Source organism: Colobus angolensis, unplaced genomic scaffold, assembly GCF_000951035.1.
Source record: "Colobus angolensis palliatus isolate OR3802 unplaced genomic scaffold, Cang.pa_1.0 Scaffold506, whole genome shotgun sequence".
Classification (NCBI taxonomy): Eukaryota; Metazoa; Chordata; class Mammalia; order Primates; family Cercopithecidae; genus Colobus; species Colobus angolensis.
Window position 1 is genome coordinate 1,173,791 of NW_012118555.1, and position 11,195 is coordinate 1,184,985.

The 11,195-nt window shown below is 44.1% G+C and overlaps 1 protein-coding gene across 6 annotated transcripts in view; it reads left to right on the plus strand.

Moving 5' to 3' along the window:
* IFNAR2 (interferon (alpha, beta and omega) receptor 2) overlaps positions 1 to 11,195 on the plus strand; it is a 38,224-nt gene that overhangs the window by 16,836 nt on the left and 10,193 nt on the right. For all 6 annotated transcript variants that reach the window (XM_011960148.1, XM_011960147.1, XM_011960151.1 and 3 more), the window contains exons 6-7: positions 1,545 to 1,690; positions 5,645 to 5,813. In XM_011960148.1, coding sequence (XP_011815538.1) covers positions 1,545 to 1,690; positions 5,645 to 5,813 — 315 coding nt within the window. The remainder of the gene's footprint in view (positions 1 to 1,544; positions 1,691 to 5,644; positions 5,814 to 11,195) is intronic.

The following is an 11,195-nucleotide window of genomic DNA, read 5'->3' on the forward strand; positions in this document are numbered from 1 at the left end:
CCCCTTCCTTCTCTCTCTCTTTCTCTCCTTCTGTCTTTCTTTTTTTCTTTTTTTGACATGGAGTCTCACTCTGTCACCTAGGCTAGAGTGCAGTGGTGCGATCTCGGCTCACTGCAACCTCCACCTTCCGGGTTCAAGCAATTCTCCCACCTCAGCCTCCAGAGTAGCTGGGATTACAAGCACACACCATCATGCCTGGCCAATTTTTTGTACTTTTAGTAGAAATGTTTCACCATGTTGGTCAGGCTGGTCTCGAACTCCTGACCTCAAGTGATCCACCTGCCTCAGCCTCCCAAGGTGCTGAGATTACAAGCATGAGCCACCACACCTGACCCCAGTGTGTTCTTGATACAGCAACTCCACCCCCACATTATAACCCAATAGTTCTTTTGTGTGTGAACACCCCAGTGTGCGTGCACCTAGGACCCGAAGCTCAGAGGAGAAGACCAGAACCCAAGAACAGGTCTACCCCTTCTTTCTTTCCCTGTGACTCAAGTCAGCTCCCTAAGGCACTGTGTTAACAGCTCCAGCTCTGTTACTTTTTCAGTTTCCCACTTTACAACAAGTTTCCAAGAGAACCATTTGGTCTCATCTTCCTGTTGTAGGCTATGCGGGTGTGCACGTGCTCATACGTGCTTAGCAAAGTAGTAAGGATGACCACTACTTTGTTGCCACTGTGGCAGACAATTCAGATACGACGTTTGCTAGATTTGTGTGCGTGTTGATGTATGTGTATGAACAGACATCTGTGCGTACACACAGAAAACAAAGAAAATCAGAATGTAAAATTCATGGTATTTGGGTTGTTAGAGAATGCATATTAAAGTAACAGTGAGATATGTTTCATGACTCAAATGATAAATATGAAAAATACGTAAATATCCAGGCTTAGAGAATGCATATTAAAGTAACAGATATGTTTCATGACTCAAATGATAAATATGAAAAATACGTAAATATCCAGGCTTAGAGGGAATACAAAGAGTGTGCTTTGGCATGGTCCATCCGAAGTAATTGACAACATATATTAAAAACTTTAACATGTGCTTACTGTAATCCAGAATTCTTTAGTAATTTGTCCCAAAGAAACTATTAAGGCCGGGCACAGTGGCTCACACCCGTAATCCCAGCACTTTGGGAGGCCAAGACCAGTGGATCACTTGAGCTCAGGAGTTCAAGACCAGCCCGAGCAACATGGCGAAACCCTATCTCTACATTAAAAAAGAAAGATAGAAAAAAAGAGAGAGAGAAAGAAAGAGAAAGAAAGAAATTATGAAGGACAAATGCAAAAATTTAGTTCCAAGAATATCCCATGATACATTAAGTCTTTAATAAAAGTCAGAGACAATTTAAATGTTCAAAACAGTGAATCAGTTAAATCATGATACAGTCACTCAGTGGAAGAGCATTAGCAATGAAAAATTATGATGTAAATCAGGTCTTGGCAGATTTTCTATACAGGGCCAGAGAAGAACCACTTTAGACTTTGTGGGCCACGTGTGGTCTCAGTCGCGTATTCCTGTCTGTTTTTCTTTTCTCGACAGTGTCTTTTGAACCGCCAGAGTTTGAGATTGTTGGTTTTACCAACCACATTAATGTGATCGTGAAATTTCCATCTATTGTTGAGGAAGAATCACAGTTTGATTTATCACTCGTCATTGAAGAACAGTCAGAGGGGATTGTTAAGAAGGTAAGTGTCTTCTCCTGTTAGGATCAAAACAGTTCTGAGTGGGTAGTCAATGCACTTGACTGTCTCCTTTGAAAGGAAATTTGCAGTTGAACAATTAAAGCCGAAAGGTCAGGCTTCTGTGTGGTCTGACCTTAGGGAAGAAGTCATTATAGTTCATTCATTATATTGATCTAAACCTGCAGCACAGTCTTCTTTAAAAGAATAAGCCACGGCTGGGCGTGGTGGCGCACGCCTATAATCCCAGCACTTTGGGAGGCTGAGGTGGGCAGATCACCTAAGGTCAGGAGTTTGAGACCAACCTGGCCAATATGGTGACACCCAATCTGTACTAAAAATACAACATTAGCCGGGTGTGATGGCAAGCACCTGTAATCCCAGCTACTCCAGAGTCTGAGGCAAGGTAATCGCTTGAACCTGGGAGGCAGAGGTTGCAGTGAGCCGAGATTGCACCATTGCATTCACAGCCTGGGCAACAGAGCAAGACTCCATCTCAAAAAAAAAAAAAGAATAAGCCACATGTACAACATAAAGGAACACACAGGAGAGAGGGTGTGGGAGGGAGATGCAGAGTACAGCCAAATTTCAGTGAGCCCTGGAGAGATTTCTTTGAAAAGGAGGGTTTAGCTGAGCCACCTGTGAAAAGCATCTGTCGCTGCCTGTCTGGCCGTCACACACAGTAAGGAAGTGGCTCTTCTGGCAGGTTCTGTCCTCTCATAATTTCTGCGAAGGACCTGTCAGTAACCTTAGGGTAATCTGGTATCAGACAGACGTGGATCTTCAATTTTTGTTGTCCCTATCCCTCCGAATGCTGGAATAAGTAGAAATGGACAAATTGCTCTCACTGGTGTAGCGCAGCTTATGTCTGTAGAGCCCTTTGCCAAGTATAAAACCCTTGCAAGTAAGACCAACCTGAGAGATAATCAGGGTAGATGCATTTCAGGCAGAGGGCACAGGAAGTTCAAAGGTTCTGAGGCTGGAGTGGGCCCGGTGTGTTTCAGCAGCAGCAGGGAGAGGTGGCTGAACTGGAGTGATCAAGCAGGAGGTGAGGAGGAGGTGAGGTCAGAGGGTAGATGTGGCTGGACCTGGTAGGAGTTTGTGGGTCTGGGTCTTCTGAGTGTGATGGAAGCCCCTGGAACCCAAGGCTTAACAGGACATCCTGGCGGGGCTGTTAAAAATAGACCATAGGGGCAAAGATGGGAGTTAGGAGACCAGTTAAGACACAATCAGGGTGGCAGTCACTTAATAGGCAGTAACAAATTATATGATTATTATCATGTTTCTTTTAGTATCAACATGAATTATAATCAGTACTCTAGGAAAAGGAGCAAAAATGGGGGGAAAATAAGTTTATGTGGCCTAAGGACTATGTGAAGTGTTATTAAATCTCCTGTTTCAATCATGTCTCATTTGTGTTCACCCCATAAGCAACTCTATGTTTTAGATTATGATTCCTAAAATAAGAGACTGGTGCTTTTTAGGATATTGACTACTCTGTAAGAGGAAAAACTATAGTTAATAGACATCTTCTTCATAAAGAAAATTAGCCTTTAAATTAAATCAAGAAAAAAAAAGCTACGAGTATAATCGAAGCAACAGATGGTGGTGGCTTGGACCTTGATAGCAGAGGAGTAATGAGTAGTGAGAAGTCATCAAATTCTGCATATATTTTGGAGTTTTGTTTGCTTGTTTGTTTGTTTGTTTTTGAGACGGAGTTTCACTCTTGTTGCCCAGGCTGGACTGCAATGGCACGATGTCGGCTCACTGCAACCTCCACCTCCCAGGTTCAAGCAATTCTCCTGCCTCAGCCTCCCTAATAGCTGGGATTACAGGCACCCACCACCACACCCAGCTAATTTTTTGTATTTTCAGTAGAGACAGGGTTTCACTGTGTTGGCCAGGCTGGTCTCTAACTCCTGACCTCAGGTAGTCCACCCACCTCAGCCTCCCAAAGTGTTGGGATTACAGGTGTGAGCCACCATGCCCAGCTCATAATTCTGCATATATTTTGCACACGGAGCAAGACTAACTTCCCCATTAACTATGGAAGATGATGAATGAAGCAGGTGAGGGTTAGCTAGGGTTAGAGGGTTTGGGACATGTTAGATTCCAGGTGCCCGTAAGGGATCTAGGAGGAGACGTGGGGAAGGAGCTGGGTGTGCCAGTCTGAGTCCAGGGGAGAACCCCCAGCTAGTGAGAGAGCCTGGGAGTCACTGGCTTCTTGGTGCACGTTGAATGCCCTGAGACCAGATGAGATCACCTGGGAATAGACACTCAGAAGAGAAGACGTCCAAGGACATAACCCCGGGAACATTCCAAAATTTGGAGATCTGGCAAATGAGGAAGAAACAGCAAAATCGACTGAGAAAGAGCAACCAGCATGGAGAGAAGCAGGTGAGAGTGGTGTCCCGGTAGCTGAGAGAAGAACATTCCAGAAGGAGAAAGTGGTTTACTGAGTCCAGTGCTGCAAATGGGACAAATGAAGAGGACTGACTATTGGATTTAGCAACATTGTATCCTTGACAAAAGTAGTTTTAATAGAGTCAGGGTCAAAGAGCTGGTTGGAGCAGATTCAAGAAAGAGCAGGAGGAGAAAAATTGGAGACAGTGAAGAGAGCTCATTCTTCTAAGGAGTTTTTCTGAACAGGGAAGGAGGCTGTGTGGTGGCCACTGGAGGGGAAGCTTGTAAGTTTGTTTCTTTACTAACTTCTCCCAAACAGAAATTTACAGAAAAACATTATTACCGAAGGCTGTATGTGAGCTGCTAGGAATCCTCATTTATTAAACTGCTAGTAAGAATGTATTTAAAAAACTGTAAAACATGATACAAAAGTCATTATTCATGAAAGAGCCTTCATATCATCTTTTAAATTCTGAAGTGGAACGCAACTACAGGAAAGAAGAGGCCAGGTGTTTAAAGGGGGATAGCCGGGCGCGATGGCTCACCCCTGTAATCCCAGCACCTTGGGAGGCCAAGGCAGGCAGATCGCTTGAGGTCAGGAGTTCAAGACCAGCCTGGCCAACGTGGTGACACCCCATCTCTACTAAAAAATACAAAAAACTAGCCGGGTGTGGTGGCGGGCACCTGTAGTCCCAGCTACTCCAGAAGCTGAGGCAGGAGAATGGCATAAACCTGGGAGGCGGAGCTTGCAGTGAGCCGAGATCCGGCCACTGCACTCCAGCCTGGGCAACAGAGCGAGACTCTGTCTCAAAAAAAAAAAAATACAAAAATTAGCCAGGCATGGTGGCGGGCGCCTGTAAGTAATCCCAGCTACTCAGGAGGCTGAGGCAAGAGAATCCCTTGAACCCAGGAGGTGGAGGTTGCAGTGAGCCAAGATCATGCCACTGCACTCCAGCCTGGGCAACAGAGTGAGACCCCCATCTATCTATATCTATCTATCTATCTATCTATCTATCTATCTATTGATAAAGGGAGAAGATGAGAAACTAGACATCAGTCAGTTTTGTCACAGACAAGCTCTGTGACCTTGGAGAAGTTACTTAGCCACACTGAGCTACAGTGTTCCACTCCATTGAATGGAGAGAATGCCTGTTTTGCAGACTGTTTTGAAAGTCAAAAGAGTTAATGTTTATGAAGGCACTTTCTCAAGTGTAAAGTAGACACACACTGTCCATGAGAGAAGATAATCGTGTAAAAATGATGTCACAGAGACTTTTATTCCTCTTTGAAGACTCTTATCTCATTTGTAAAATGAAGTTGCTAGACTAGATTTCATGGGTGTAAAATATGTGTCTGTGCGGGTGTATATAAGTGCATGTAGGTGTAGTTTTCTGATCGCTTGCTTGCTCCAGGTGACTTGCAAATCAGTTTTCTTACCAAGCCTGTGATAAATCTAACCCTGTTTGAGATTTGAAGACAAATCCCAAAGGAGATTCTTAAGGCCTGCCTCTAAATGAAATTCTCAGAGTCTTCCTGATTTTTTGCTTATTTTTACAGCATAAACCCGCAATAAAAGGAAACATGAGTGGAAATTTCACCTATATCATTGACAAGTTAATTCCAAACACAAACTACTGTGTATCTGTTTATTTCGAGCATAACGATGAGCAGGCAGTAATAAAGTCTCCCTTAAAATGCACCCTCCTTCAATCTGGCCAGGAATCAGGTATGTTCATTTTTTTAAATTCATGTTTTGAGTATTCATGCTTTTACTCTGAGGGCAAGCCTATTTAAAGAAAAGAATCGGAAATTCATGGAGCACGAAAGGTCTTTCTTCCAGTAATGGCACCTCATAGAGATGTTTTCTGTTGATTCATGTGTATGATCTGGTAGAGTCACTTTTATGTTGTCATACCAAAAGACAATCAGATACTACTCGATGAGATCAGAAATCTTGAAATGGAAATGCTTTTATTTCAGGGAGTCAGGATTAAATTCAGCGCTGTGTACCCTTAGTGTGGCCGTTGCTGAAGCCAAATGCCAGAAGAGATGGAGCTGCTTGAGACAGTGGTATACAGTGGCATTAAGGGGTGAAAAGGTGGAAGCAGCGAGGTTGGGTGCAGTTCATAGATGTGATCTGGCATCAGCTGTAGCTCATAGATGAAAGGGACCCTTGCCAGGGTGTACGAGAGAATCACTCATGAAGGCTGAACACCTTTCTGTTACACAGACATCAGAACAGTGAACAGTGTGATCCCAAACCTTCCTCCCCTTGGGAGTGAGAACAATCAAATCTCGGAACTCCCTGCTGATTGTTTTCTCAGGAAGTAGCCAAGTCTCCACCTGTTTTACCAAAAGTGAGAAGCTATGCAAGTCTTCCTCAAAGAAGGCCTTCTAAATGTCCCAACCCCAATGTTAGGGGAAAGGGATCCCAATCCATATCCCAAGAGAGGGTTCTTGGATCTTGCACAAGAAAGAATTCAGGGCGAGTCCATAAAGTGAAAGCAAGTTTACTAGGAAAGTAAAGGAATAAAAAATGGCTACTCCATAGACAGAGCATTCCCAAGGGCTGCTGGTTGCCCATGTTTATGATTATTTCGTGATGAAATGCTAAACAAGGGGTAGATTATTCATGCCTCTCCCTTTTAGACCATGTAGGGTAACTCCTGACATTGCCGTGGCATTTAAAACTCATGGTGCTGGTGAGAGTGCAGCAGTGAGGACGACCATCTTGGTTTTGGTGGGTTCTGGCCGGCTTTACTGCAGTCTGTTTTATCAGCAAGGTCTTTACGACCTGTATCTTGTGCCAACCTCCTATCTCATCCTGTAAGTTACAATGCCTTAACTGTCTGGGAATGCAGCCCAATGGGTCTCAGCCTCATTTTACCCAGCTTCTATTCCAGATGGAGTTGCTCTGGCTCAAATGCCTCTGACACCAATGGAAGTATCTTTAATGTTCTGATTTACCAGAATAAAAATAAGGTAGGATCTATAAAGAAATTACTTTAGTTGTAAACCAAAATAAAATTCTAAGCCCTCCAACCAACTGAATGGACCAAATAAAGTAAAGTAAATGAAACGCCAGTTCAGGTCATGATGGGAATGAGTGGTCCAGACATGCCTCACTGTACCTTCCTACCTTTGGAATTCAGGCACAGCTGGCCAGCACTAGTGTTAAAACAGAAACCTTAAGACAAAAAGACGCTTTGTAGCACTAATACCAAGACCCTAAAAGAAATCAAAGTATTTTACCCCAAAATACATTTATTTGACATATTTGAAATGGCCCTGCAAAGCTATCTCTTGCAGGGAAAATCTGCTTTCTATAAAGAACCCCCTTCCCAGTCCAGGTCTTCTTCCTGATCCAAGAGAGAATTCACTAAGAGTCTGGCACTTTTTTAAGTCTGGTAAGAAACATTTACAATCTATTCTCTCTGAAGCCTGCTACCAGAGGCTTCATCTACATAATAGGAACCGTGGCCTCCACAACCTTTTGTCTTAATCCAGATGCTTCCTTTTATTAATTCCGAGTCTTTAATCAGAAAATCTTTGAATCTATCTATGACCTGGAAGCCCCCTCTTCGAGTTGTCCCACCTTTCCAGATTGAACTAGTGTACATCTTACATGCATTGACTGACGCCTTATGTCTCCCTAAAATGTATAAAACCAAGCTGCACCCTGACCAAGGGTTTTCGGGATCTCCTGGGGCTGTGTCATGGGCCATTGGTTACTCGTATTTGGCTCAGACTAAATCTCTTCAAGTATGTTACTGACTTTGGCTCTTTTCATTGACAAAGTGATATGGTCATTGGTGAATGAAGTGAGCTACAGAACATTGCCTAGCACATAACAGTGCTCTGTGTTGGCTTCACTACAGGGCAGTATGATTTGATTCTCTAGTATTCCTCAAGACCAGGTGATGCATAGACTGGTTCTAAAGGAAAGAACATCTCAGACACCTTTAGCTTAAGTTATTTTTACATCAACAAAATACAGGCAAACCTAAAACTACATATAGATTCTATCTGACTATAGCTCTTTCAAAAATATAAATCGAAAATAAATGTGCATATGTTTGTTCTAACACCAGCTATCTGACACTAACTAGTTGTCCAATGATTCAGTTCATTTCTGACACTACGCGAGGTTAGCACAGACCCCACAGGTGAAAGGCTTAGTCCCACAAAACTGCCTGCCCCCACTTCCGACGCCAGCCACAAGTCCTGGTTGACAAGGTTACCTGCACTTCCATCTGACTTGACTATAAATTCAGGAGTTCCCATGACCTCCCTTTAGGTTTGATACTTTGCTAAAATGACTCAGAGAACTCGGGAAAGTGTTATGATTACCACTTTATTATAAAGGAATTGATGGACAGCCATTGAAGAGGTGCACAGGACAAGGTCGGAAGGGTCCCGAGTGCAGGAGCTTCTGTCCCTGGGGAGTCAGGGTGTACCACCCTCTCTGTACAAACATATGTTCATGAATTTGGGGGCTCCCCAACCCTTGGTGTTCACAGTTTGTATTGGGTTTCATTATGTAGGTGTGATGATGAAATTACTGGCTGCAGGATTGATCTCAGTCTCCAGCCCACTCCCCTCCTTGGATAGAGGTCAAATGGGGGAGCTGGAAGTTCCAACCGTCTGATCATATGTGGTTAGTTTTTCTAGGGACTAGCCCTCATCCTGAAGCTGTCCACACACTGCCCCGTCACCTGACAAACATAAACTCATATATGGCCCCTAAAAGGGGCTTGTTGACGAAAGACACTCCTATCGTTCAGGAAATTCCACAGATTTTTGAAGCTCTGCTCCAGGAGCTAGGGACAAAGACTGGATATATATGTATGTTTTATTATATCATTGATCTTACATAAAAGCAAAACTCCTATAGACAATAAAAACTGAAATTAGTGACCTGGTAGACAGACGGTGGTTTATTGAAACTCAGTCCTCAGTTCCAAGGTGAACGTGTTGCTGACTGAGAAGGCACAAGTTCCTTGGAGGCTGATGAACTCTGTGATGACTCACTTTCTCCCCTGACTCTTTTCCATTTCACCTACCGAGGTGAAACGTAACAACATCCTCTCGGGTTATTCCATTTTTACTTGGTGTGAACACGTCATGCTGCACATCAAGTCAGCCCTCATTCTTTGATTATTACCTAAGACAGGTCAAGTACCACACTCTCTAATTATCCTAATACTGTACCTGATGTCAAATTCTTGTTTGAAACTCAGGAAGCAAATAGGTTCAGATAACGTCACCTCTGTCACTGTCTGCTTGCCATCTGACCTACCCTCAACTAGCCAAACTCAGATACCAGACAGTATCTGAGTGAGGGTCTTGGAAGGATAGCCTGAGACCAGCATTAACATAGGCTGAGCAGTAAGCACTGCGATCCTAGGGCAGACTGGTATGGGGGGATTTTAGCCCAGAGATCTGGATAAACACCTTCCCCTTGTCAAGCCCTAAAATTAATTGTCTGGCTCTTTTATTAATATTAAGGCCCTAAGGAAAGCTCTGTTCATTCATTTGACAAATGTTTATTGGGAGCCTCTTATGAGCCTGATTCTTTTCTGGATCTTGAGGATTTAGCAGTGAAGAAAACAAATAAAAACATCTCACCTTGTGGAGCTTACATTGCAGTAGGAGACAGAATAACAAGATCAACATGTAAAATAGATCATATGTTAAGTAAGTACCATGGAAAAAAATTATGCAGGAAAGGAGGTGAGGGGGATGTCAGGTGGAGGAGAGTGGGTTGCTATTTTTAATAGGACAATGTCTTGATTTGCCTTTGCTAGAAGCAGAACCTGGGATGTGAATTCATTTTCAAGTGTGATTTATTGGTGGGGGCATCTTAGGAGAAGGGGAAAAAGGGAACAGGTAGGGATGGGGAGAGAGAAATAAAGCAAGCATGTGGCTCTCAGCTAAGCCTGATCCCAAGGGGTTCTCTGAAGCATGAACCATATCTTCAAGTCAGCAGCCAGTCAGTTACTGGTGGTGATCTATGGCATGGCCTCCAGATGAGGCAGCCCCCTTTTGGGCAAGGGCAGTTCCTTATGTGTCCAGAGTTGGTTCCTGCCAGTGGGTTCGTGGTCTTGCTGACTTCAAGAATGGAGCCACGAACCTTTGTGGTGAGTGTTACAGCTCTTAAAGATGGCACAGACCCAAAGAGTGAGCAGTAGCATGGTTTATTGTGAAGAGCAAAAGGACAAAGCTTTCACAGTGTGGAAGGGGACCTGAGGGGGCTGCCACTGCTGGCTGGAGGTGGCCAGCTTTTATTCCCTTATTGTCCCTTCCCTTGTTCGTTTCTGTCCTATCAGAGTGCCCTTTTTTCAGTCCTCCCCGTGATTGGCTACTTTTAGGATCCTGCCAATCGGTGCATTTTACAGAGCACTGATTGGTGCGTTTTACAGAGCACTGATTGGTGTGTTAGAGCGCTGATTGGTTCATTTTACAATCCTCTTATGAGACAAAAATGTTCCTGATTGGTGCATTTTACAATCCTCTTGCAAGACAGGAAAGTTCCCCAAGTCCCCACTCCACCCAGGAAGTCCAGTTGGCCTCACCTCTCACTTAGAGAAGGATCAGCTCTGAGATATATCAGCAGACATGTGCAGCAGCAGTAGTGGGTGTGCACTGACTGGCAAAGGGGACATGGGCCAGCCACCTACAACATCCACCACAGATGGCCTGAGAGGGCATTCCTGAGAAAGTAGCGTTTGAGTAAAGACCCAAGGGAGATGTGGTAAGCAGAATAATGGCCCCCAAAGATGTCTAGTCTACATCCTAATCCCAGATATGTGAACAGACTAACCTCTATGCCAGAGGGGCTTGTGGGTGTGATGAAATTGAAGATCTTGGCCGGGCACAGTGGCTCATGCCTGTAACCTAGCACTTTGGGAGGCCGAGCTAGGTGAATCACCTGAGGTCAGGAGTTCAAGTTCAGCCTAGCCAACGTGGTAAAACCCCATCTCCACTAAAAATACAAAAATTAGTGAGGGCATGGTGACATGCTCCTGTAGTCCCAGCTACTTGGGAGGCTGAGGCAGGAGAATCACTTGAACCCAGGAGGTGGAGGTTGCAGTGAGCCAAGATGGTG